The sequence below is a fragment of the Lissotriton helveticus genome, chromosome 10 (genome assembly GCF_964261635.1).
Source record: "Lissotriton helveticus chromosome 10, aLisHel1.1, whole genome shotgun sequence".
In the NCBI taxonomy this organism is placed as follows: Eukaryota; Metazoa; Chordata; class Amphibia; order Caudata; family Salamandridae; genus Lissotriton; species Lissotriton helveticus.
In genome coordinates this window covers 2,077,891-2,105,782 of record NC_136071.1, presented here as the reverse complement: position 1 = coordinate 2,105,782, position 27,892 = coordinate 2,077,891, and the positions used below count along the sequence as shown (strand labels likewise).

Here is a 27,892-nt window from a genome sequence, read left to right as displayed (position 1 = left end):
GGGTGCAAGGCTCAGCAGTATGACCAGCAATCACAACACCAATGACATGAGCGACCAACTACAGAGGGCGCAAGGCGCTCAGCGGACTCAGCAGTACGACCCGCAATCACAACGCCAATGACATGATGACCAACTACAGAGGGTGCAAGGCTCAGCAGTATGACCAGCAATCACAACGCCAATGACATGAGCGACCAACTACAGAAGCTGCAAGGCCCTCAGCGGACTCAGCAGTACGACCAGCAATCACAACACCAATGACACGACTGACCAACTACAGAGGGTGCAAGGCTCTCAGCGGCCTGAGCAGTATGACCAGCAATCCCAACGCCAATGACATGACCGACCAACTACAGAAGGTGCAAGGCTCTCAGTACACTCAGCAGTATGACCAGCAATCACAACGCCAATGACATGAGCGACCAACTACAGAGGGCGCAAGGCTCTCAGCGGACTCAGCAGTATGACCCGCAATCACAACACCAATGACATGACGACCAACTACAGAGGCTGCAAGGTTCTCAGCGGACTCAGCAGTATGACCAGCAATCACAACACCAATGACACGACCGACCAACTACAGAGGGTGCAAGGCCCTCAGCGGACTCAGCAGTATGACCAGCAATCACAAGGCCAATGACATGACGACCAACTACAGAGGGTGCAAGGCTCTCAGCGGACTCAGCAGTATGACCAGCAATCACAAGGCCAATGACATGACCTGCCAATTACAGAGGGTGCAAGGCCCTCAGTGGACTCAGAAGTATGACCAGCAATCACAACGCCAATGACATGACGACCAACTACAGAGGCTGCAAGGTTCTCAGCGGACTCAGCAGTATGACCAGCAATCACAACACCAATGACACGACCGACCAACTACAGAGGGTGCAAGGCCCTCAGCGGACTCAGCAGTATGACCAGCAATCACAAGGCCAATGACATGACGACCAACTACAGAGGGTGCAAGGCTCTCAGCGGACTCAGCAGTATGACCAGCAATCACAAGGCCAATGACATGACCTGCCAATTACAGAGGGTGCAAGGCCCTCAGTGGACTCAGAAGTATGACCAGCAATCACAACGCCAATGACATGAGCGACCAACTACAGAGGGTGCAAGGCCCTCAGTGGACTCAGCAGTATGAGCCGCAATCACAACGCCAATGACATGAGCGACCAACTACAGAGGGTGCAAGGCCCTCAGTGGACTCAGCAGTATGAGCCGCAATCACAACGCCACTGACATGAGCTACTAACTACAGAGGGCGCAAGGCTCTCAGCGGACTCAGCAGTATGACCAGCAATCATACCAATGACATGATGATCAACTACAGAGAGCGCAAGGCTCTCAGCGGACTCTGCAGTATGACCAGCAATCACAACGCCAATGACAAGACGACCAACTACAGAGGGTGCAAGGCTCTCAGCGGACTCAGCAGTATGACCAGCAATCACAACGCCAATGACATGACCTACCAACTACAGAGGGCGCAAGGCTCTCAGCGGACTCAGCAGTATGACCAGCAATCACAAGGCTAATGACATGACAACCAACTACAGAGGGTGCAAGGCTCTCAGCGGACTCAGCAGTATGACCAGCAATCACAAGGCCAATGACATGACGACCAACTACAGAGGGTGCAAGGCCCTCAGCGGACTCAGCAGTATGACCAGCAATCACAACGCCAATGACATGACCTACCAACTACAGAGGGCGCAAGGCGCTCAGCGGACTCAGCAGTATGACCCGCAATCACAACGCCAATGACTTGAGCGACCAACAACAGAGGGTGAAAGGCTCTCAGCGGACTCAGCAGTATGACCCGCAATCACAACGCCAATGACTTGAGCGACCAACAACAGAGGGTGAAAGGCTCTCAGCGGACTCAGCAGTTTGACCCGCAATCACAACACCAATGACTGACCAACTACAGAGGGCGCGAGGCCCTCAGCGGACTCAGCAGTATGACCCGCAATCACAACGCCAATGACATGAGCGGCCAACTACAGAGGGCGCAAGGCTCTCAGCGGACTCAGCAGTATGACCAGCAATCACAACGCCAATGACATGACCTACCAACTACAGAGGGCGCTCGGCGCTCAGCGGACTCAGCAGTATGACCCGCAATCACAACGCCAATGACTTGAGCGACCAACAACAGAGGGTGAAAGGCTCTCAGCGGACTCAGCAGTATGACCCGCAATCACAACGCCAATGACATGAGTGACCAACTACAGAGGGTACGAGGCCCTCAGTGGACACAGCAGTACGACCAGCAATCACAACACCAATGACATGAGCGACCAACTACAGAGGGTGCAAGGCCCTCAGTGGACTCAGCAGTATGAGCCGCAATCACAACGCCAATGACATGAGCGACCAACTACAGAGGGTGCAAGGCTCTCAGCGGACTCAGCAGTATGAGCCGCAATCACAACACCAATGACATGAGCGACCAACTACAGAGGGTGCAAGGCCCTCAGTGGACTCAGCAGTATGAGCCGCAATCACAACGCCAATGACATGAGCGACCAACTACAGAGGCTGCAAGGCTCTCAGCGGACTCAGCAGTATGACCAGCAAACACAACGCCAATGACATGAGCGACCAACTACAGAGGGTGCAAGGCCCTCAGTGGACTCAGCAGTATGACCAGCAATCACAACACCAATGACATGACCTGCCAACTACAGAGGGCGCAAGGCTCTCAGCGGACTCAGCAGTATGACCAGCAATCACAAGGCCAATGACATGACGACCAACTACACAGGCTGCAAGGCTCTCAGCGGACTCCGCAGTTTGACCCGCAATCACAACGCCAATGACATGAGTGACCAACTACAGAGGGTGCAAGGCTCTCAGCGTACTCCGCAGTTTGACCCGCAATCACAAGGCCAATGACATGACGACCAACTACAGAGGGTGCAAGGCTCTCAGCGGACTCCGCAGTATGAGCCGCAATCACAACACCAATGACATGACGACCAACTACGGAGGCTGCAAGGCTTTTAGCGGACTCAGCAGTCCAAGCCGCAATCACAACGCCAATGACATGAGCGACCAACTACAGAGGGTGCAAGGCTCTCAGCGGACTCAGCAGTCCAAGCCGCAATCACAACACCAGGGATGCTTTTTTCAACAAAAGAAAAAGGTGGACAGAGAAACCAGCTGCTGCAGGCAACCCACCCAGTGACTCCTTTCTTCCCTCTGTGCAGAATGACTGTAATCTGTGGTTCCAATCTGCACCTCCATCCATTCCTCCCAAGAAAACATCTCAACACCATCAAGAGTTGCTTCATGTGGAAGTCGCCATCCTCCTAGCCAAAGATTCAGTGAACTGGTCCCTGCATCCCAGAAGTGACAGGGGTTTTACACCTGTTGCTTTCTTGTTTGAAAGAAAGGAGTGAGGATGGAATTGCGCCCTATCCTAGATCTTAGGGCTGCAAGTACATTCATACAGCAGGAGATGCGTTGGCCCTTCTTCAGAGTTATCCCGAGCTCCATCAAAGGTGTGAGCCATTCATCTCCAAGACGCATACTTTCACATCCTCATCACACAGACGCATCACATATTTCTGCGATTTCTGGTAGGAAATGTTCATTATCAGTAGAAAGTCCTGCTTTTGGCCGGAAGTCAGCATCACAGACTTTTCAAAGTCATGGAGGCGGTTACAGCCCATCTCGGAAAGGTAGCAATGTTCATCTGTCCCTGCCTAGAGGACTGGTTCATAAAGATCTCATCATCTAATGAAGCCCAGGACGAACGTAACAACAATATAGCACTTAACGTACTTCAGCGGCTGAGGATCAGACTCAATTACTTCACAGCAACGTTGGCGCGATGCATCTATTACCTGGGAGCAGTCGGACATGTTATGAGCAAAAGTGTATCCTTAAGAGGAGAGATGATGTTCTATCTGTCTGAAATGTCAGAAACGTTTAAGAATGAAACACCCCAAAGCCTGTCAGATGCCTTCCCTTCTGGGCTCAATGGTGTCCTGCATCTTTTTTTTAATTGTATATACCCGTCAGCAAATGAGAACATTGACCAGTGCCTGGAGGACAAGCGCAGTTGGGAGGACAAGTTACCCTTCACAAGGACTGCAGTTACTTCCTAACTTGATGTGCCAATCAACCAGTCTCCTTAAAGGTTTCCCCTTCCAACCAAAGACTCCATCTCAGACCATTGTGACTGATGCCTCTTTGTTGGGTTGGACGCCCACGTGGATGGTCAGTCGGTCCAAGGAGCGTGGTAGAATACAAGGGACAACTCACCACGTCAACCTTCTAGGGCTGAGGGCAGTCTATCTAGCCCTCAGGTCTTAGTACTAAACTTCAGAGTGTCTTCCCTGTGTGTTGAGAATACATCAATAAAGCAACTCACCAACAAGCAGGGAGCATAAGATCTAGAGATCTATCTCTAGAGGCCACAAACGTGGGACGTGGCAGTCCGCAAGGAACTTGTGCATCGCAGACGTTCACCTGCCTGGTGTCCAGAATACAGAAGATGATTCAGCAGGACAATCCAAGGGAATCATGATTGGGTGCTATACATGCATCGTTTGTGGATGGGATTTATTCGCAAACAAAGACAAGAAATGCCCCAATGATGCATCCAGGATCTTCTAACCAGGGACTCTGGGGAATGGCCCAGTGATCCGTCGGTTAAAGATGTTTGCGCGTGCATTTCCTCTGATCCCATCAGCGCTCATCAAGCTGGTGAAAGACAAGACGAGGGTGACCCTCATTGCTCCGGAGTGGCCACAGAGGGTGATCCTCATTGCTCCGGAGTGGCCACAGAGGGTGATCCTCATTGCTCCGGAGTGGCCACAACAGTCATGGTACATCGACCTTCTGCACGGAGCGGAACAGCTCCTCGAGAAGAAGCCATGCAGGCCGGATCTCATATTCAAGTTCAGGGGCCATTTCCAACCAGTCAAAATTGCATCTTTGAACTTGACAGCCTGGCTTCAGAGCCTTGCAGTTTGGAAGACTGCATGAACATCCTGGGAGAAATTAGACGTTCTTCCACGAGAGCGTCCTAATCCTTTACAGGAAAGAGGTTTTGAATCGGTTACATTGAGAAGAACATCGATCCAATCAGGTATCAGTAAGAAGCGGTCCTTCCATACTGCCTTGATTTGGCCTGGTCTGGACTGCAGTTTTCTTCACTAAAGGCACATTTAACAGTCTTTGCAGCATGTAGAAAAAATCTTCACAATCCTCTTTTTTTTTTCAAATCCTTTGTTTTAAAGACGTTGTAGAAGGCACCGGGAAGGTTCATCTTCCCTTAAGGAGACATTTCTATCCCTGAGAATTGAATGTCGTTTTGTCAGAGTAAATGTGTCCCCATTTGAACCTATTCTTAAGGCCACTCGTCAGCACATTTCCTGCCTTTGTAATGGCCGTGACTTCTGCCGTTACGGTTAGTGAGAACTAACCTGTGTTGGCCCTTATGGATGAATGGGAGTAATGAATGAATTATGAATGAGGCCCCATTATGTGTTGAATTCAAATTGATGTGGACTATTTCCAATTTCTTCTTCTTTTTTTATGGTGATAAATGAATGTATTCACACACACTATCATATTTGCAATTATTGATACATTGAATTGCCCAGACGAAGCGCTTAAGAAAAGACTCCTAGACATGAATAGCGAACAGAGGAGGAACAAGCAGGCTTCTTACCATGAATGGTGAATGGAAGAGCTGCAAACGGTCTTCTTAACATGGGGAGAGGATGTGGCTTAAAGGCTAAGGCGGTCGACCTCCACTCTGGGGAACCGGGTTCGAGTCTCTGCAAGGACATGCAACATCCTGGGTAAATCCACCATGATGGAAAAGGCGCGAAGGGCAGTTCTCAAGTTGCTTTCTGTAGGAATGGTTTCACTTTCTTTGGTAGAGAATGCAGGTACCAGGCCATCTTAGTTTTCTAGGGTGAGCTAGGTGTCCAGTGGCAATCCAAGTGACCTGGCATTGGGTGAAAGCTGGGATTGCGATCCATCTAGGTTGATGGTGTTGAATCAGGTTTGACTAGCGTTTGCTTGTTGTTCTTGGCAAATAGCAATAATGCTGTTGCTGTGGGGCTGAGCTTCAGATAGGTGGGGCACATCCAGGTCTGGGTACTGTGCCGGCTCTGTTTGCGGCGTTGGATGACTGGAGTGGAAGAGACTTTCAGATAGAGCTGTTTGTCAACGGGTTGTTGGCGGTTATCGGTAAGGGCCTCCTTGTAGGAGCATTTGAAGTCAGTCCAACACACTCCTGCCAGCTGATCAAAGCTGCTGGTTACTCCCATCCTCTTAGCTGCTGTCTGGCACCCTGCTACCTCGCGAGCCGCTCATCGCCATTTCAGAGAGCTCAGTGGACCTCCTTGTGAGCTGGCATGTGGCTTCTTCTTCTCCCCCGGGCCAATCCTCAGTGATTCAGAGTGTCCGGGGGGCTCTCTTCCTCCGTTTCAGAGTGTCCGGTGGGCTCTCTTCCTCTGTTTCAGAGTGTCCGGTGGGCTCTCTTCCTCTGTTTCAGAGTGTCCGGGGGGCTCTCTTCCTCTGTTTCAGAGTGTCCGGGGGGCTCTCTTCCTCCGTTTCAGAGTGTCCGGTGGGCTCTCTTCCTCTGTTTCAGAGTGTCCAATGGGCTCTCTTCCTCTGTTTCAGAGTGTCCGGTGGGCTCTCTTCCTCTGTTTCAGAGTGTCCGGGGGGCTCTCTTCCTCTGTTTTAGAGTGTCCGGGGGGCTCTCTTCCTCCGTTTCAGAGTGTCCGGTGGGCTCTCTTCCTCTGTTTCAGAGTGTCCGGTGGGCTCTCTTCCTCTGTTTCAGAGTGTCCGGGGGGCTCTCTTCCTCTGTTTCAGAGTGTCCAGCGGGCTCTCTTCCTCTGTTTCAGAGTGTCCGGGGGGCTCTCTTCCTCTGTTTCAGAGTGTCCGGGGGGCTCTCTTCCTCTGTTTCAGAGTGACCGGTGGGCTCTCTTCCTCTGTTTCAGAGTGTCCGGGGGGCTCTCTTCCTCTGTTTCAGAGTGTCCGGGGGGCTCTCTTCCTCCGTTTCAGAGTGTCCGGTGGGCTCTCTTCCTCTGTTTCAGAGTGTCCGGTGGGCTCTCTTCCTCTGTTTCAGAGTGTCCGGTGGGCTCTCTTCCTCTGTTTCAGAGTGTCCAGCGGGCTCTCTTCCTCTGTTTCAGAGTGTCCGGGGGGCTCTCTTCCTCTGTTTCAGAGTGTCCGGGGGGCTCTCTTCCTCTGTTTCAGAGTGTCCGGTGGGCTCTCTTCCTCTGTTTCAGAGTGTCCGGGGGGCTCTCTTCCTCTGTTTCAGAGTGTCCGGGGGGCTCTCTTCCTCCGTTTCAGAGTGTCCAGTGGGCTCTCTTCCTCCGTTTCAGAGTGTCCGGGGGGCTCTCTTCCTCTGTTTCAGAGTGTCCGGGGGGCTCTCTTCCTCTGTTTCAGAGTGTCCGGGGGGCTCTCTTCCTCCGTTTCAGAGTGTCCGGGGGGCTCTCTTCCTCTGTTTCAGAGTGTCCGGGGGGCTCTCTTCCTCCGTTTCAGAGTGTCCGGTGGGCTCTCTTCCTCTGTTTCAGAGTGTCCGGTGGGCTCTCTTCCTCCGTTTCAGAGTGTCCAGTGGGCTCTCTTCCTCCGTTTCAGAGTGTCCGGGGGGCTCTCTTCCTCTGTTTCAGAGTGTCCAGTGGGCTCTCTTCCTCTGTTTCAGAGTGTCCGGGGGGCTCTCTTCCTCTGTTTCAGAGTGTCCGGGGGGCTCTCTTCCTCTGTTTCAGAGTGTCCGGGGGGCTCTCTTCCTCCGTTTCAGAGTGTCCGGTGGGCTCTCTTCCTCTGTTTCAGAGTGTCCGGTGGGCTCTCTTCCTCTGTTTCGGAGTGTCCGGGGGGCTCTCTTACTCGGGGTCAGAGTGTCCGGGGGGGCTCTCTTCCTCCTCCTTTCAGAGTGTCCGGGGGGCTCTCTTCCTCCCTTTCAGAGTGTCCGGGGGGCTCTCTTACTCGGGGTCAGAGTGTCCGGGGGGCTCTCTTCCTCCTCCTTTCAGAGTGTCCGGGGGGGCTCTCTTCCTCCCTTTCAGAGTGTCCGGGGGGCTCTCTTACTCGGGGTCAGAGTGTCCAGCGGGCTCTCTTCCTCTGTTTCAGAGTGTCCGGGGGGCTCTCTTCCTCCGTTTCAGAGTGTCCGGTGGGCTCTCTTCCTCTGTTTCAGAGTGTCCGGTGGGCTCTCTTCCTCCGTTTCAGAGTGTCCAGTGGGCTCTCTTCCTCTGTTTCAGAGTGTCCGGTGGGCTCTCTTCCTCTGTTTCAGAGTGTCCGGTGGGCTCTCTTCCTCTGTTTCGGAGTGTCCGGGGGGCTCTCTTACTCGGGGTCAGAGTGTCCGGGGGGGCTCTCTTCCTCCTCCTTTCAGAGTGTCCGGGGGGCTCTCTTCCTCCCTTTCAGAGTGTCCGGGGGGCTCTCTTACTCGGGGTCAGAGTGTCCGGGGGGCTCTCTTCCTCCTCCTTTCAGAGTGTCCGGGGGGGCTCTCTTCCTCCCTTTCAGAGTGTCCGGGGGGCTCTCTTACTCGGGGTCAGAGTGTCCAGCGGGCTCTCTTCCTCTGTTTCAGAGTGTCCGGGGGGCTCTCTTCCTCCGTTTCAGAGTGTCCGGTGGGCTCTCTTCCTCTGTTTCAGAGTGTCCGGGGGGCTCTCTTCCTCCGTTTCAGAGTGTCCGGTGGGCTCTCTTCCTCTGTTTCAGAGTGTCCGGTGGGCTCTCTTCCTCTGTTTCAGAGTGTCCGGTGGGCTCTCTTCCTCTGTTTCGGAGTGTCCGGGGGGCTCTCTTACTCGGGGTCAGAGTGTCCGGGGGGGCTCTCTTCCTCCTCCTTTCAGAGTGTCCGGGGGGCTCTCTTCCTCCCTTTCAGAGTGTCCGGGGGGCTCTCTTACTCGGGGTCAGAGTGTCCGGGGGGCTCTCTTCCTCCTCCTTTCAGAGTGTCCGGGGGGGCTCTCTTCCTCCCTTTCAGAGTGTCCGGGGGGCTCTCTTACTCGGGGTCAGAGTGTCCGGGGGGCTCTCTTCCTCCCTTTCAGAGTGTCCGGGGGGCTCTCTTACTCGGGGTCAGAGTGTCCGGGGGGCTCTCTTCCTCTGTTTCAGAGTGTCCAGTGGGCTCTCTTCCTCCCTTTCAGAGTGTCCGGTGGGCTCTCTTCCTCCCTTTCAGAGTGTCCGGGGGGCTCTCTTCCTCTGTTTTAGAGTGTCCGGGGGGCTCTCTTCCTCCCTTTCAGAGTGTCCGGGGGGCTCTCTTCCTCCCTTTCAGAGTGTCCGGGGGGCTCTCTTACTCGGGGTCAGAGTGTCCGGGGGGCTCTCTTCCTCCTCCTTTCAGAGTGTCCGGGGGGGCTCTCTTCCTCCTCCTTTCAGAGTGTCCGGGGGGCTCTCTTCCTCTGTTTCAGAGTGTCCGGGGGGCTCTCTTCCTCGGTTTCAGAGTGTCCGGGGGGCTCTCTTACTCGGGGTCAGAGTGTCCGGGGGGCTCTCTTCCTCTGTTTCAGAGTGTCCGGGAGGCTCTCTTCCTCTGTTTCAGAGTGTCCGGGGGGCTCTCTTCCTCGGTTTCAGAGTGTCCGGGGGGCTCTCTTACTCGGGGTCAGAGTGTCCGGGGGGCTCTCTTCCTCCGTTTCAGAGTGTCCGGGGGGCTCTCTTCCTCTGTTTCAGAGTGTCCGGGGGGCTCTCTTCCTCTGTTTCAGAGTGTCCGGGGGGCTCTCTTACTCGGGGTCAGAGTGTCCGGGGGGCTCTCTTCCTCCGTTTCAGAGTGTCCGGGGGGCTCTCTTCCTCTGTTTCAGAGTGTCCGGGGGGCTCTCTTACTCGGGGTCAGAGTGTCCGGGGGGCTCTCTTCCTCCCTTTCAGAGTGTCCGGTGGGCTCTCTTCCTCCCTTTCAGAGTGTCCGGGGGGCTCTCTTCCTCTGTTTTAGAGTGTCCGGGGGGCTCTCTTCCTCCCTTTCAGAGTGTCCGGGGGGCTCTCTTCCTCCCTTTCAGAGTGTCCGGGGGGCTCTCTTACTCGGGGTCAGAGTGTCCGGGGGGCTCTCTTCCTCCTCCTTTCAGAGTGTCCGGGGGGGCTCTCTTCCTCCTCCTTTCAGAGTGTCCGGGGGGCTCTCTTCCTCTGTTTCAGAGTGTCCGGGGGGCTCTCTTCCTCGGTTTCAGAGTGTCCGGGGGGCTCTCTTACTCGGGGTCAGAGTGTCCGGGGGGCTCTCTTCCTCTGTTTCAGAGTGTCCGGGAGGCTCTCTTCCTCTGTTTCAGAGTGTCCGGGGGGCTCTCTTCCTCGGTTTCAGAGTGTCCGGGGGGCTCTCTTCCTCGGTTTCAGAGTGTCCGGGGGGCTCTCTTCCTCGGTTTCAGAGTGTCCGGGGGGCTCTCTTACTCGGGGTCAGAGTGTCCGGGGGGCTCTCTTCCTCGGTTTCAGAGTGTCCGGGGGGCTCTCTTCCTCGGTTTCAGAGTGTCCGGGGGGCTCTCTTACTCGGGGTCAGAGTGTCCGGGGGGCTCTCTTCCTCTGTTTCAGAGTGTCCGGGGGGCTCTCTTCCTCCGTTTCAGAGTGTCCGGGGGGCTCTCTTCCTCCGTTTCAGAGTGTCCGGGGGGCTCTCTTCCTCTGTTTCAGAGTGTCCGGGGGGCTCTCTTCCTCCGTTTCAGAGTGTCCGGGGGGCTCTCTTCCTCCGTTTCAGAGTGTCCAGTGGGCTCTCTTCCTCCGTTTCAGAGTGTCCGGGGGGCTCTCTTCCTCTGTTTCAGAGTGTCCGGGGGGCTCTCTTCCTCCGTTTCAGAGTGTCCGGGGGGCTCTCTTCCTCTGTTTCAGAGTGTCCGGGGGGCTCTCTTCCTCTGTTTCAGAGTGTCCGGGGGGCTCTCTTCCTCTGTTTCAGAGTGTCCGGGGGGCTCTCTTCCTCCGTTTCAGAGTGTCCGGGGGGCTCTCTTCCTCTGTTTCAGAGTGTCCGGGGGGCTCTCTTCCTCTGTTTCAGAGTGTCCGGGGGGCTCTCTTCCTCTGTTTCAGAGTGTCCGGGGGGCTCTCTTCCTCCCTTTCAGAGTGTCCGGGGGGCTCTCTTACTCGGGGTCAGAGTGTCCGGGGGGCTCTCTTACTCGGGGTCAGAGTGTCCGGTGGGCTCTCTTCCTCTGTTTCAGAGTGTCCGGGGGGCTCTCTTCCTCTGTTTCAGAGTGTCCGGGGGGCTCTCTTCCTCTGTTTCAGAGTGTCCGGGGGGCTCTCTTCCTCCCTTTCAGAGTGTCCGGGGGGCTCTCTTACTCGGGGTCAGAGTGTCCGGGGGGCTCTCTTACTCGGGGTCAGAGTGTCCGGGGGGCTCTCTTACTCGGGGTCAGAGTGTCCGGGGGGCTCTCTTACTCGGGGTCAGAGTGTCCGGGGGGCTCTCTTCCTCCTCCTTTCAGAGTGTCCGGGGGGGCTCTCTTCCTCCTCCTTTCAGAGTGTCCGGGGGGCTCTCTTCCTCCTCCTTTCAGAGTGTCCGGGGGGCTCTCTTCCTCCTCCTTTCAGAGTGTCCGGGGGGCTCTCTTCCTCTGTTTCAGAGTGTCCGGGGGGCTCTCTTCCTCCGTTTCAGAGTGTCCGGGGGGCTCTCTTCCTCCGTTTCAGAGTGTCCGGGGGGCTCTCTTCCTCCGTTTCAGAGTGTCCGGGGGGCTCTCTTCCTCTGTTTCAGAGTGTCCGGTGGGCTCTCTTCCTCCGTTTCAGAGTGTCCGGGGGGCTCTCTTACTCGGGGTCAGAGTGTCCGGGGGGCTCTCTTCCTCCCTTTCAGAGTGTCCGGGGGGCTCTCTTACTCGGGGTCAGAGTGTCCGGGGGGCTCTCTTCCTCTGTTTCAGAGTGTCCAGTGGGCTCTCTTCCTCCCTTTCAGAGTGTCCGGGGGGCTCTCTTCCTCTGTTTCAGAGTGTCCGGGGGGCTCTCTTCCTCCGTTTCAGAGTGTCCGGGGGGCTCTCTTCCTCTGTTTCAGAGTGTCCGGGGGGCTCTCTTCCTCTGTTTCAGAGTGTCCGGGGGGCTCTCTTCCTCCCTTTCAGAGTGTCCGGGGGGCTCTCTTACTCGGGGTCAGAGTGTCCGGGGGGCTCTCTTACTCGGGGTCAGAGTGTCCGGGGGGCTCTCTTACTCGGGGTCAGAGTGTCCGGGGGGCTCTCTTACTCGGGGTCAGAGTGTCCGGGGGGCTCTCTTCCTCCTCCTTTCAGAGTGTCCGGGGGGCTCTCTTCCTCGGTTTCAGAGTGTCCGGGAGGCTCTCTTACTCGGGGTCAGAGTGTCCGGGGGGCTCTCTTCCTCCTCCTTTCAGAGTGTCCGGGGAGTTCTCTTCCTCTCCTGCCAAGCCCCTCTTCACCAATTCTGAACAAACAGTGCACCCCGTCTTGCTGCCACTATGATGCCATTACTTGTGAAGAGCCATCACAGAAGCTTCTTATTTTAACCTCTAGTCAAGTGGTGCATATTTTTGATTCTTTTGTATCGTCTCCCCCATTAAAATGCATCGGTCCTAGGGAACATTTTAGAACAGGGTTACATTGTAGAAAGCTGTCTTTTTGAAACGAAGCCACTAAGTGAAACAGAACTTAGCCGACATGCTTCCATGACGCACAGAGCAATGCAAACTCATGTGCCACCCCAGCTCTACCCACTCCCACAGGACATGGCATAGATGACCAGCAGTCACACAGGCTGCAGCTCTCTGTTCTTCATCCTGCGCCTCATTATGCAGCCCCCCCTCTGCAACTCATTCAACAGCTCCTGTCACCTTCTTGCACCTCTGTTTCCGCATTTCATTGCGCAACTCTTCCTCTGTGCCTCATGCTACTTCTCTCTGTCTCACAGATACTCATCACCTGTACCTACCTTTGGTTCTAAAGACAGTTAAGAAGCATGCAACCATAGAAAGAAAAGTTGGCCTTTTCAGCAAGTATGTGACTGTTACAGTGCAATGCATGTAGTAATCATTGCTCCGATACTAACAATTTGTACTCCAGTTGCTTCCATTGAGAGGTGTTTGTCAAAAGATTTCCTGAAGTTTAAGTGTACCAGGCGAACCCAGTTTTGACAAATAGGGAGTGTCTAGTACTATGGGTGATCTGAAAAGAGTATCAAAGTAAAATACAATTTTAGTGCATAAATATGAAAAGTATGAGTTTTCAGCCCAATAGACACCTGCTCTCTTCTCTCTGTGACAGAGGTCGAAGGAACAAGCCCGGCAGCTGGAGGAAGAGTGGGACAAGCAGAGGAACCTAGTAGCCCGGGCAGGGATGGTCCTGGAGCAGGAGGAAGGTTGCCTCAGGAAGGAACTCAGAAAAGGTCTGGATTCTTACAACGAGCAGCTGTCTCGGGAGCAGAAAGCACAGTGAGTATTGCAGAGAGAACCCTCTGTACCTGTCTCACTTCTGACAATACACGTGGGTACATACTGGGCCTGAATGCGATCAACAAAGGAACTAGCCAGGAGAACGCCCAACGTACCTGGCATTTGTCAGCCTGAGTGTGATTCCACCAAAGAAGTAATTCTCAAAGAGTACCCCTAATGCACCTGGGTACATGCCAGCCTGAACGTTGTCTTGCTTCGCCCTCCCAAAATACCACTCCCACACGATGGCTTGAAGGCGTGGGGTTTTATTTATGCAATGCTCTCTAACAGAAAGGCTTTCCTAGATGTCAAATTAACTATATTCAAATGTATATAGAGATATATATATATATATTTATATGCAAGCAATAATAACACACTTGGCAAATGCAACACTTAATGCATGAATAATAATAATAAAATGCACAAGCACATAATAATGGATGTCTTGAAAGAAATCAGAAAGATATATACACCAAATAATTCAATTGATTACTTTGGATGTGCACTCTGACTCACTCTCACATCACAAAGAAAACACCTTAAATGATCAAAGCCACTGGCCACACATCACAATGGCAACAATCAAAACTCAAACACTTCACCTGGAGCAAACTTCATCCTGACCCACTCCAGACTGGGGGACTTACAGCTGAAGGCAGGAGACTCAGCAACCAGATGCCTGCACTGAAGATGCGTCCATCTTTCAGGCTCAGACAATCCCATTTTCTAAGTCATCAACCCTCAGCCTTATAGTCTCAAAACACACTAGAAGGTTCGAGAGTCTTTCCTTCTGCGCCAAGGAAACTTACTGGAATTTGCCAGCTTCCATGCAAGCATTCCAGGGCAAAAGGAGTTCCTATGTTCCCTCTACATTCTCACATGTTCCAGCCTTTATCTTAACGAAGCTTACAAAAGCCTTCAAGGGTGCATTCAAGAATCTCTTCTCCAAAAAACAAAGTAACCTTGAACATGATCGACCAAACAACGTAAGCACTCCGGGGGCCCGCCTTTGCGCGCAAAAAAGCTCATGCAAGGCAGAGTCAGAATTCAGGATGACATGGGCCATGTCAAAGCCAATAGTAAGAACTTCATACTTCCCAATGTACAACACAATGCACATTCGTACACCAGTGCCTACAGCATCACATACTTCACCCCTCAATGTACAACACAATGCACATTTGTGCACCACTGCTCATAACACTGCACTTCAAGACCAAAAAGTACATAAAGTACATTTCACACCTCTGTCTCTCTCATGCTTAACAAATGCAGATCCCACACGTTCTGTTCTTGGCAAGGCTGTTCTACTCTGTGACAGCTCCCACTTTAAGACTGCAAGATTAAATCTTCAAGGGAAAAAGGAATATGCGGGATGTCGTACATTCAGGCTAGGGTAAAGTAAAACACAAAAATTCCATTAAAATGATGTTAGTCAAAGGTCATCACGTGGTGTCAAACCAAAGCAGTGCGTCTAGCACTACAAAGGTGATCCCACGACAAAGGAACTATCCAGGAGAACGCCAAATGCATCTGGGTACATGCCAGCCGTAGCATGATCCCACCAAGAAGGAAACTCTCAAGGAGTACCCCCAATGCACGTGGGCAAATGCCAACTGTAGCATGATCCCACCAACAAACGAACTCTCAAGGAGTACCCCAAATGCACCTGGTACATGATAGCCGGAGCGTGATCCCTCTGACCTAGAAACTATTAAGGAATACACACGATGAATCGAGGAACATGCCAGCCTGAGCATAATCCCACTATCAACGGAGCTCTCAAGGAGGGCCTCCAGTGCACCTGGGTAGATGCCAGCCTGAGCGTGATCCGACTATCAACAGAGGTCTCAGGGAGGGCCTCTAGTGCACCTGGGTACATGCCAGGCTGAGCGTGATCCTACCATAGGAGCTATTAAGGAGAATGCACAATGCACCTGGTACATGTTCACCTGAGTACAATACCACTGACGTAGGCGCTCTCAAGGTGTTCACACAGTGCACCGTGGCTGAGAGCCTGATGGGGCAGTGTTGCAGTCATTCATGCTGAGTTTGTGCATTAGAGACAGCACCAGCGTTCTCAGCCCAGGAACATGTTGGACTGATTCTCATGCATGTGTGCGTGATTCATAATCAGGTGCTCGTTCAATATTCTTCCAGTGCCTGGAGCAGGATCTCAGGGCACCTACTTTGGCCTCATATGTTCAGTCCCTCACTTCAGTCATATTCAAACTATAATTTTGGTTTTCTGTGCAATTCTGAGCTTCTCATAATCATTTGATTTAAGACGATCTTGTATTCTTTATAACATCCAGGCCCACAAGTGTGCCAGTGAAATTACCTTATATCTAGAGGTGCACGAGACCAATGAGTAGCATTGCTTCTGAAATTGGACCAGGTGATAGTGCACTCCTTCTGGCTGCATCTCAGACCACCGCACTACCCCCAGTGTCTAAAAACAGCAATAGAATGTATCCCACAGCACCACACCACCGACCAATGTACAACACCAGCAACAGGAGGTATCTCAGAACATCACACCTCCCACCAATGTATAACAACAGCAACATGAATCATCTCAGGACACCACACCAGCCACCAATGTACAATACCAGCAACAGGAGGCATCTCAGAGCACCACACCACCCACCAATGTACAACACCAGCAACAGGAGGCATCTCAAAGCACCACACCTCCCACCAATGTATAACAACAGCAACAGGAGACATCTCAGAGCACCACACCAGCCACCAATGTATAAGAACAGCAACATGAATCATCTCAGAACACCATACCACCCACCAATGTCTAAAAACAGCAACAGGAGGCATCTCAGATCAACACACCTCCCACCAATGTATAACAACAGCAACAGGAGACATCTCAGAGCACCACACCAGCCACCAATGTGTGACACCAGCACCAGGAGGCATCTCAGAGCACCACACCTCCCACCAATGTATAACAACAGCAACATGAATCATCTCAGAGTACCACACGACCCACCAACGTGTGACACCAGCACCAGGAGGCATCTCAGAGCACCACACCACCCACCAATGTACAACACCAGCAACAGGAGGCATCTCAGAGCACCACACCACCCACCAATGTATAACAACAGCAGCAGGAGGCATCTCAGAGCACCACACCTCCCACCAATGTCTATAAACAGCAATAGAGGGTATCTCAGAGCACCACACCCCCCACCAAAGTATAGCACCAGCACCAGGAGGCATCTCAGAGCACCACACCACCCACCAATGTATACCACCAGCAACAGGAGGTATCTCAGAGCACCACACCACCAACCAATGTCTAAAAACAGCAACAGGAGGCATCTCTGAGTACCACACCACCCACCAATGTCTCAAAAGAGCAACAGGAGGCATCTCAGATCACCACACCACCCACCAATGTATAACAACAACAACAGGAGGCATCTCAGAGCGCCACACCACCCACCAATGTATACCACACCACCCACCAGTGTCTATAAACAGCAATAGAAGGTATCTCAGAGCACCACACCACCCACCAATGTACAACACCAGCTACAGGAGGCATCTCAGAGTACCACACCTCCCACCAATGTCTAAAAACAGCAATAGAAGGTATCTCAGAGCACCACACCACCCACCAATCACCCACCAATGTACAACACCAGCAACAGGAGGCATCTAAGATCACCACACCACCCACCAATGTATAACCCCTTCGATGCTCATGACGAGCTCAGCTCGTTATGAGGTATACCTCTAGGGTGATCATGACGAGCTGAGCTCGTCATGACCACACCCATTATCATTATGGCCCAGCACAGGAGGAAAATAACTCAAGCATCCATGGTGATACCACCAGCAACAGGAATCATCTCAGAGCACCACACCTCCCACCAATTTATAACAACAGCAACAGGAGGCATCTCAGAGCACCACACCACCCACCAATGTACAACACCAGCAACAGGAGGCATCTCAGAGCACCACACCACCCACCAATGTACAACACCAGCAACAGAAATCACTTCAGAGCACCATACCACCCACCAGTGTCTATAAACAGCAATAGAAGGTATCTCAGAGCACTACACCCCCATCACAGTATAACACCAGCAACAGGAGGAATCTCAGAGCACCACACCTCCCACCAGTGTATAACAGCAACAGGAGGCATCTCAGAGCACCACACCTCCCACCAATGTCTAAAAACAGTAATAGAAGGTATCTCAGAGCACCACACCCCCCATCAAAGTATAACACCAGCAACTGGAGGCACCTCAGAGCACCACACCGCCCACCAATGTCTAAAAACAACAACAGGAGGCATCTCAGAGCACCACACCACCAACCAATGTCTAAAAACAGCAACAGGAGGCATCTCAGACACCACACTGCCCACCAATGTCTACAAACAGCAATAGAAGGTATCTTAAAACACCATACTACTCGCCAAACTATTAACACCAGCAACAGGAGGCATCTCAAAACATCACACCACCCACCAATGTCTAAAAACAGCATTAGCAATAGAATGTATCTCAGAGCACCACACAACCCACCAATGTAAACACCAGCAACAGGTCGAAGAGAGATACTGCTCCAGAGGAGCTCATGCTGATTAGACTCTTCCAGGTCTGTCCGCAGCCAAAAGGAGGTTTAGATGAATCGATTAATATAGTAGCTCATGTATCATCTCATTGCTACCAGTTTAATTCCTGAATGTAGCAATCTGCCATGTGGAACCATGTGTAGTGGTTTTATAATTTTCCAGCATTGGAGTTTTCAAAAACTCTCATGCTTTGAATCATTCCCCATCATCAGACTGGGAACCTCGGTAATCCAGGTTAGCTGTAAGCCATTGCATTCAATAACATTGAAATATTGAAGCTATAGACTACATACAACCAGTGCTCCTCCTTATGAGACACAAACTACTTCCCAAGAAGATGCTTCCAACTGCCAGATTGTGTACCACACGTTCAGTCATAGCGAATCCTCCGGAGTTCGGACTCTAGTTGACATTTTTTTCCAAGAGTTTTTCCATTAGCTTCAGATCTGATTTCTACCATAAACTGAGATCTATCCTATTTTCCTGACTGTTTGTTTCTGTTTTTGAGATGACATGGGCCTCAGGGAAGAAATCTTAGTTTAAGGCTTGCACATCCTGTCGCAAGAGAACATTTACATGAGCAAACCTTGCACCCATTGTTTTTACTGCTGGCGTTCCAGTTACGACCTGTAGCAGTGTGTCATCTGCAAGAATGTCCCCTCTAGGATACTGAAGGAAAGAGAGTGGAGATGTACACTGGCAATCTCTGAGGAAAAAGTAGAGGCACCCCCCTCTGGTAAGCTGGTGATGATTTTAAAGCTTCTCTCAGAGAAGTCTTTGTCCAAGACTTTCAATCCGGCTGAAGGCCTCTCTGACCCTGCTGTCATGGGTCAGACCCGTGGTCAGCCATGTTGTCAGAAAGAAACAGAAACCCCAAGAAGCATACACCAAAGACAAAAAGGCCAGTGCCACCAAGCCCTGAGTTGCTTCGGAAGCTACAAAAAATGGCTTCATGAAAGGATTTGTCTGAACCTAAACTGTTGACGACCATATTATCAATGAGGCTGCCTACATCAACCATGGTGGTATTGTCCACCACGGGGGTGGTGATGATTGTAATCTTGGTAAGACAGCCTTATAATAAGTTGATGAAGGATTAGTTGAAGGCTCCACCGCCAACAAAGTAGCATCCGTCATCCACACCGACAGCATCGTTAACAACGACAGCCAACCCAATCATCTGTGCCTCAACCATTGACGACCACTACTTCATCATCAACATCATCCTCAACGATGAAGAAAACCCCATCAGTGTATTATAGCTCCACAATGCTGGACCTGTAGCCATCATTGACTTTGTGCTGGATTTCTTGCAGCTCTCGTGAGCTTTCAGCATGTCACCTTCCTCAGTGGGTGTGTCTGTATTTCGACCAGCCTTGGCAATGTCACAGCTGTCTTCATGTATGTCTCTCCTTCACGTTCCCCAAAGATCTTACAATGTGAGTCCTTTGGTCAAGAGGGTGACGAGAGGGGGGAGGACCCTGAGCTTCAGGGGTTCAACCTCTCCAGTCCACTGCACCAGCACTGCCAGACTCTCTCCTGCAGGCGCCGCACAGGGCTCAAGGAGGGTGTTGGACCTAGTGTTACCAAGTCACATAGGGTAGCCTGGCCTAGAGTAAGACAGTCAGATCCTAGAAGCACACGTGTAAAGTTTGCGCACCACCCAGCAGTAACTCAATGTACTTCCACACAAAAACGACACTACACCATATTTGTGGAAAAATATGGACTGGTTTATAAAAATAGTTTGATTCACTCTTTCGTTTTCACACCATTATTTCTCCTTATGTTTCTTTTCACTTTTAGAGTTTGTTATCACATTTCAAAGTCATATCATATTCCCTTTATCAATTACATACGAGTTCAGCACTAAACTTTACCCACCAGATTTCTAACAGTTCTACACAGATAATGAAGAGTGGGCAGCGGTTTGAGGAAACCAGCCTAGTCAGTTCCCTCAGTAAAACATAGGCATTTTAAACAGACAGTTTGAAGGTAATAACCAGAGTTTCTACAGTTGATTCCTTTGATTATGAAACCTCACACAGTTCAATGGAAGAAAACTGAAGACAGGCAGGCTAAACCTAACTCATACCAGTGGCTATCTCATACTATGACTGCTTTAGCTTTAAAGATATCACCACAATTCTCTTTTCACTCTGGAGAACCTGTATCAAGGTATTACCTACTCCCTCTGTCAGTTGATGAATTCCTGATAACATTAACTCATAGGCCGGATCTGCCGCATGGACAGTGCCAGTAACCTTTTCCCAACTGTTCCGGTCATATAAGAGAACACACAGGCATTAAACGCAGGCAGGATCCCTACAGCGTTAATGAAACGGGAACTCAGGACTCTTTTGCTACAATCAAGACTCGTCTTGTCCCAGTCAGGAGACAGGAAGTCTAGAATTCACCTCGTTGCCTAGTTCGAGCTTCAGGGTCTCTGCTTCACCACTTCCCAAGAACCCTGCTTGGCGGTTGCAAGGTTATCGTCGAAGCTGGTCGTGATTCTGATGGTGTTCTTATGGACGATGGCGATGCCGCCTCCTGTTTGGTTGGTGCGGTCTTTTCGGATGATCTTGTAAGCGTTTGGGATGGCTATGGCGATGTCGGGTGCTGATGATGCGTTCATCCAGGTTTCTGTAAGGAAGGCGATGTCCGGTGACGCAGTGTCGAGTAGGTCCCAGAGTTCTGTGGTGTGTTTGTGGATCGAGCGGGTGTTTAGTAGGATGCAATTCAGGTGGTTAGAGTCGGAGCTGTGTTTGGAGGTCGTGGATTTGGTGTGGGTTTTGATGTTGGCGAACTTGCAGGAGTGGCAGGCGAAGGGACCGTGGGTACGTCCTGGGGCAGCTTCGTAGCATTGTGGTGTGCGTCCGGGGTTAAGGGCTAGGAGGGTGGCGGCGTCAAACGTTATGCGGGAGGCGTGTGGTTTGCGGGGGACAGAGGGTCTGGCGCTGGGCGCGGTCCAGGCGCGGACGGACGTAGACGGGCTTACCTTTGGCGCACCTTCGGCGCGCATAGGGCGCTTCCGCTGCGCGTGACCGCTGCGCGCGGGAACATCTGTCATATGTGGATAGTGGAAGGGGAGGGGCGAGGGAGGGTCAGCTGGGAGGCGGGGCGGGCTGTGGAGGACGGGCTTTGAGGCACAACAACAAGTAAGATGGCAGCGAAAAACGAAACTAGAGATAGGCTGGGGGACTGAGATGAAATAATGGCTGAGACAATGTGTCTGACAAGCGCGACAATTATCGATTTAAAATACAGGCAATGCACAATCAAATAACGCAGCACAAATAGCGCTACAGCTGGAAGAGCGCGATTCAGAGCACGGTGCTATGAAATCCTAAAAGCGCTACAAATACTTCTAATGTTCAACAATGGAAATCGCGCTATAGCATTATGCAATAAAGGATCCAGCAGATTAGAGCAGCAGATCAATAAGTAGCGTAGCTAACGATACCAGGTGATGGCTGGGAGTGAAGGGAGCGACCGCTTCTGAAAGCGTTTGAAAAAGAACTTTGATACTGAAATCCACAGTGTGGTGTCCGTCCATAAGTGGGGTGTAAGCTCAGTGTGTACGATCCTAGACCCGAAGTCCTCCCCGATGAGGACCTCACGTTAGGTCTCGGCAGTATTCCTGGGAGAGGTGGGTCACGGAGTGGTCGGGAGAGCATATCCTGCCCCTCGGTGGTCGCCCCTTCCAACATGGAGCAGCCCTTTGAGCCACTTTGTTGATCTACAACACTGCATCTTTCTTAGAAAACACAACATTTGGTAGCAGATTTGGAGAATTACAGGCTATTTCTTTTATGGGACCTTACTTACGATTCTCCAGGGGCAATGTACCTTTGGCTACAAATCCCAGGTTCATACCTAAGCTTCCTACAGCATTTAATTTGAGAGATTTATTTGCCAACATTTTTTCCAACCCGGTCCACAGCGTCACGGAGAGCTGTGCATTCTCTAGAATTAACAGATGTCTTAAACTGTACCTGCAAAAGACAAAGGGCGTTCATCGACTGGACCAGCTTTGTATATCGTATGGCCTTTTAAATAAGGGGAGAACTATGATGAAACAAACACTTGTGAGATGGATTGTTTCATGTACAACTCTCGCTCACATGTCTAGGAAAACACCACTTTCTGTAATTGCTAGAGCCCCTTTATCAAAGACTGAAAACAGGTCACAATGTGGTGGCTAGATTGTGGCCAGTGCACTCTTTACCTATGTCTGCGTGTCCAACAGTTGTTATATTCCACAAAAAGGGTGCTCAGCAAAAGACAGGAGCAGCCACCCAAAGGCTCCCCAAATAGGAAGAAAGTCCCAATAGTTTCAACTACGTTTGTGAGCACTCCGACAAAATCACCAATGAGGTCATCAGTTGTCCCTCACATAAAGTCTTCTTTTATTCAGTTTCCTTACAGTAAATTCTAGCCAGCCAACACGTGTTTCGTCATCTGGAAATTGCCATTGACTTTCTCAGGGCATTAATGATATATAAGCAAATAAGGGCCATATGTATGAAAATGTCCATCTGCGATTCTCAAATAGCGATTTTTTGCAAATCGATATTCCAGAATTGCATAAAGCTATGTATGTAGGCTTTGCAATAAATGTTGTGAATCCTACATATTCATTAATTGTAAATCGCAAATTGCGATTTGCAATTAAGGAGTACCTCCCCATTCATTCCTATGGGCCCAGAGGCCCATAGGAATAAATGGGAATACATTCTCAATTTGCGATTCTCAATTAGAGAATCGCAAATTGAGAATGCAATTTCAAGGGTGCCAGGATGTCAAAAGGACACCCTGTTGCACCCCTGAAATGAGCCACATGGCACTTTGAAAAATGCAAAAAAGTGCATTTTTCAAAGAAATTGCAAATTACCACCAACTTGAAGGTTGTGGTAATTTGCGATTCCTTAAGTCCAAATTGTACTTTTCTGTGCTTCAATAGGGAATCACAAAATTTGCGATTCCTTAAGTCCAAATTGCACTTCTTCTGTCCTTCTTACATTGCATTTAAGGAATCGTTATTTGCGATTCCTTAAATGAAATTGCAAAATAGGGAATCGCAAAATTTGCGATTCCTTAAGTCCAAATTGCACTTTTTCTGTGCTTCATACATTGCATTTAAGGAATCGCAATTTGCGATTCCTTAAATGCAATCGCAAAATAGGGAATCGCAAAATTTGCGATTCTGTATTTGGTGAGAGGTGTCTTTGTCATACATTAGACCCTGTTGATTTGCGATCGCAAATGCCAAAATTCAGCGAATTTCGACGTTTGCGATCGCAAAATTGCCTTTGTACATATGGCCCTAAATGCTCCAATGAGTTCACATATATGCTGTGGTGTGAATAGTCGAGTGCTGAAATTTGCACGTTTAAGTGCACCGTGGTGCGACCGGTGGAGTAACTGGTTTCACATATGAGAGTTTCTGAGTGCCGTATATCTTGGCCTACACTATTCACACAACTATTCAGACCTCAGCATTTATGAGAGTAAAAGAAGGTTTTGTATGCGCGACAGCTCATGATCTCATGGGGATTTTGTCAGAGTGCTCGCAACTATCGTTGAAATTATCAGGACTGTGGTAGCCGTGGCGGTGCGCTTAGCAGCAGACTTGCAGGGTAGCACAGCTTTTCACAGCCATGGTGAGGATTTCCATGCCAAAAGTGTACAATTGTAATTGATGACTCACGTGGTTGTGAGAATGCCGGCACCGCAGTGCTTAATTTGAGCCGGTGGCTACCGGTGCTGGGCACCAGCACTTAAATGTCAGCACCTGCGCGTGTGACAATCCGCCACTATGTGGCGACGTCTGGCTAATTTAGAGATGACTACAACAACAGTTCATTATTAATTCAATATACTTAAAACATGACTATTGACTGCAGCCCAAGCCACTCTTATAGCTTTGGGGGCCTGGAATAGTCCGAATTGTCACACTTTTATGAGTGTGAGGGTCAGTAGTTGTGTTGTTATTATCATTGGCAGCGCTGGCAGGGGCAATGTGCGATGCAAGCTGCAGTGGCCGCCTGACCACAACACTGGCACTCATTCTTTTTGTACAAATGAAGCACTGCAGCATCTCGACCACTGAGCTGCAGTGTAGGGTCCACTCGCAGTGTCACGTATGTCAGGACCCATCCTTTACAGATGAGGACCCGAAACGTGTGACCTTAAGAAGAAACGTATTTTAGAGACTGCTTATTTGAATGATGCAAGGAGGGCTGGCTGCCCCTTCTTTAGAGGTCCATCAGGAAGAGAGTGAAGTGCAGAGAGACTCCAAGCTGCAGGGCCACAGAGACTCCAAGCCACAGAGACTCCAAGACACAGAGATATCCCGTCGGCTGAAATATAAATCCCATTATATCCCATTTGGATTTATATGTCGGCAGACTGGATCTCCGTCACCGTTGTGATGGAGTAACCCATCCGCCGAGATCTAAATCAGGCCCTAGGATACAATAGCATTTATATTTCAGCGGACGGGATATCCGTCACCGGTGTGATGGATATCCCGTCCGCCGAGATCTAAATCCGGCCCTAGGATACAATAGCATTTATACTTCAGAGGACGGGATATCCGTCACCGTTGTGATATAATAACCTGTCCACCCAGATCTAAATCAGGCCCTAGGATACAATAGCATTTATATTTCAGCGGACGGGATATCCGTCACCGTTGTGATGGAGTAACCCGTCCACCCAGATCTAAATCAGGCCCTAGGATACAATAGCATTTATATTTCAGCGGACGGGATATCCGTCACCGCTGTGATGGAGTAACCCGTCCAACGAGATCTAAATCAGGCCCTAGGATACAATAGCATTTATATTTCAGCGGACGGGATATCCGTCACCGCTGTGATGGAGTAACCCGTCCAACGAGATCTAAATCAGGCCCTAGGATACAATAGCATTTATATTTCAGCGGACGGGATATCCGTCACCGGTGTGATGGATATCCCGTCCGCCGAGATCTAAATCCGGCCCTAGGATACAATAGCATTTATACTTCAGAGGACGGGATATCCGTCACCGTTGTGATATAATAACCTGTCCACCCAGACCTAAATCAGGCCCTAGGATACAATAGCATTTATATTTCAGCGGACGGGATATCCGTCACCGTTGTGATGGAGTAACCCGTCCACCCAGATCTAAATCAGGCCCTAGGATACAATAGCATTTATATTTCAGCGGACGGGATATCCGTCACCGCTGTGATGGAGTAACCCGTCCAACGAGATCTAAATCAGGCCCTAGGATACAATAGCATTTATATTTCAGCGGACGGGATATCCGTCACCGTTGTGATGGAGTAACCCGTCCGCCGAGATCTAAATCAGGCCCTAGGATACAATAGCATTTATATTTCAGTGGACGGGATATCCGTCACCGCTGTGATGGAGTAACCCGTCCAACGAGATCTAAATCAGGCCCTAGGATACAATAGCATTTATATTTCAGAGGACGGGATAGCCGTCACCGGTGTGATGGATATCCCGTCCGCCGAGATCTAAATCCGGCCCTAGGATACAATAGCATTTATATTTCAGCGGACGGGATATCCGTCACCGGTGTGATGGATATCCCGTCCGCCGAGATCTAAATCCGGCCCTAGGATACAATAGCATTTATACTTCAGAGGACGGGATATCCGTCACCGTTGTGATATAATAACCCGTCCGCCGAGATCTAAATCAGGCCCTAGGATACAATAGCATTTATATTTCAGCGGACGGGATATCCGTCACCGCTGTGATGGAGTAACCCGTCCGCCGAGACCTAAATCAGGCCCTAGGATACAATAGCATTTATACTTCAGAGGACAGGATATCCGTCACTGTTGTGATGGAGTAACCCGTCCGGCGAGATCTAAATCAGGCCCTAGGATACAATAGCATTTATATTTCAGAGGACGGGATATCCGCCACCGTTGTGAGGGAGTAACCCGTCCGCCGAGATCTAAATCCGGCCCTAGGATACAATAGCATTTATACTTCAGAGGACGGGATATCCGCCACCGTTGTGAGGGAGTAACCCGTCCGGCGAGATCTAAATCAGGCCCTAGGATACAATAGCATTTATATTTCAGAGGACAGGATATCCGCCACCGTTGTGAGGGAGTAACCCGTCCGCCGAGATCTAAATCCGGCCCTTACTCTATAGAATAACTATGATTTTCTGTCCTTTTCTTGCATCGGATACTTACTCTGCGGCCTTTGAAATAAGCCGATCATTGATAAGTTTGAAATGTCGGCAGTTTTTGTTCATTCCCGAGTAATGTTTACTCAATTCTTCCCTTCCAGTTCTTGATCAGTGGTGGGAGGGTGTGTGCTTGGAGATGTAACTCGCCCGTCACTCTAGTTCTGTGATCGAGGAAGCCCTCATGGGCAGGGCACAGGGACGTCCATCTTGGGTTAAATGTTGTTAAAATAGGACTCGATTGTCCCCAGGAGGGCTTTCCAACCATTACTGTCTCTGCTGATGTCTGAATAGCTCAGGCCAGGTTTGCACCTTTTGCAGGAATCTTTCCCCACAGGTAACAGAACTAACCTCCTCTCTCTCTCCACAGCTTGCAGTACCTGGAGAAGGAAGTGTACACAAACAAGCCCACGGCTCAGTACTTCTGCCAGTTCAACACCACCACCCGCTGACGAGGACCTCTGTATCCACAGAAGCCCTGGCATCTCCCACCACAGGACACTCGCCTGCCTCTGTGGTGTCCCACACATTACAGATATCCTGTACCCTTGCCAGCCTTATCACAGGCTGTGAAAGCAATAAAGTAGAGAGAGATTTCAGTGCATCTGGATGATTCTACTGGATACCTGTGCTTGGGATACTTCAGTCTGCCATGATATGTATGCGGGGCTTACCTCAGCCTGTGAGGGATAACCAACCTTGTCTGGATAACTTAGGTGATGCTTCAGTTAACTTGGCCTGTCTGATGCCCCTGGGAGTTAACTTCTACAAAAGGGGGTGGTGATGGACGGAGCATCTGAACCAATCAAACACTCACACCCAGTCAACAAATCTGGGTTTAATCCATCACCGTTCTTTAGCTCACTTTGCCACCCCAGTTCAGACATGGCCATATGCAAATCAGTCTGACCCTGTGCCTCATGGGAACAATCCAGCCCGAACTGCCAAGCCATGTCTTCCCTGGACCGGAAACAAGCTTCAGAGGACCGGTTTCTGGCATTTCAGCCGTCTTCAGCCAGGGAAGGCATGGCTTGGCAGTTCGACTGGACTGTTCCCATGAGGCACAGGGTCAGACTGATTTGCATATGGCCATGAGTGGGCTAAAGAACGGTGATGGATTAAACCCAGATCTGTTGACTGGGTGTGAGTGTTTGATTGGTTCAGATGCTCCGTCCATCACCACCCCCTTTTGTACAACTTTGTTCGCCACAAGTTGGCAGGGTATGCTCAGACGTGAGTCCCTTGCTCACTTTGCCACTGGATTCAAGCAAGCCTGGCTGAAGACGGCTGAAATGCCAGAAACCGGTCCTCGGAAGCTTGTTTCTGGTCCAGGGAAGGCATGGCTTGGCAGTTCGGGCATTGACCAAGTTTCCAGAGTACTCGGGCACATTCCTTTATGATGAAAATTAGGCAAGGGAGGCGTACAGAATCAAACAAGGGCTGTTTAGTGTGTTTACTGTAGTTGTCGCTACTTGGGAACTTCGATTATTAATCCGAAAGGTTAATTCCAAGGTTAAGGCAAACGGGCTGCAAGCAGCAACCTAGGGGTTGGCGATTGCTACTACCTCCAAATGCGTATAAATGGAACACTAGTAAAAGCAATTTTTCACAGTGCTTGTTGGTGATGTTTGTGTGTGTGCAATAGCAGCGTTTTATCTTCGCAGCATTTTAATACATTTCCATGTGTCTTTCAAAGAGGCAGCATAACCCCAACATTTACCTACAAACGTTGTTTTCCACAAAGCGCCTACCGCTGTAAATACTACAGCTTCAGAAGAAGCAGGGACTGCGCTGAAAAATAG

The 27,892-nt window shown here is 50.6% G+C and overlaps 1 protein-coding gene across 2 annotated transcripts in view; it reads left to right on the top strand.

The window, feature by feature from the left end:
• The window catches only part of LOC144785720 (RIB43A-like with coiled-coils protein 2), a 94,868-nt gene extending 68,179 nt beyond the window's left edge, over window positions 1-26,689 (top strand). For both annotated transcript variants that reach the window (XM_078664506.1, XM_078664505.1), the window contains exons 8-9: window positions 13,086-13,252; window positions 26,461-26,689. In XM_078664506.1, coding sequence (XP_078520632.1) covers window positions 13,086-13,252; window positions 26,461-26,542 — 249 coding nt within the window. In that variant the 3' untranslated portion in view covers window positions 26,543-26,689. The remainder of the gene's footprint in view (window positions 1-13,085; window positions 13,253-26,460) is intronic.
• Window positions 26,690-27,892: the final 1,203 nt, after the last annotated feature.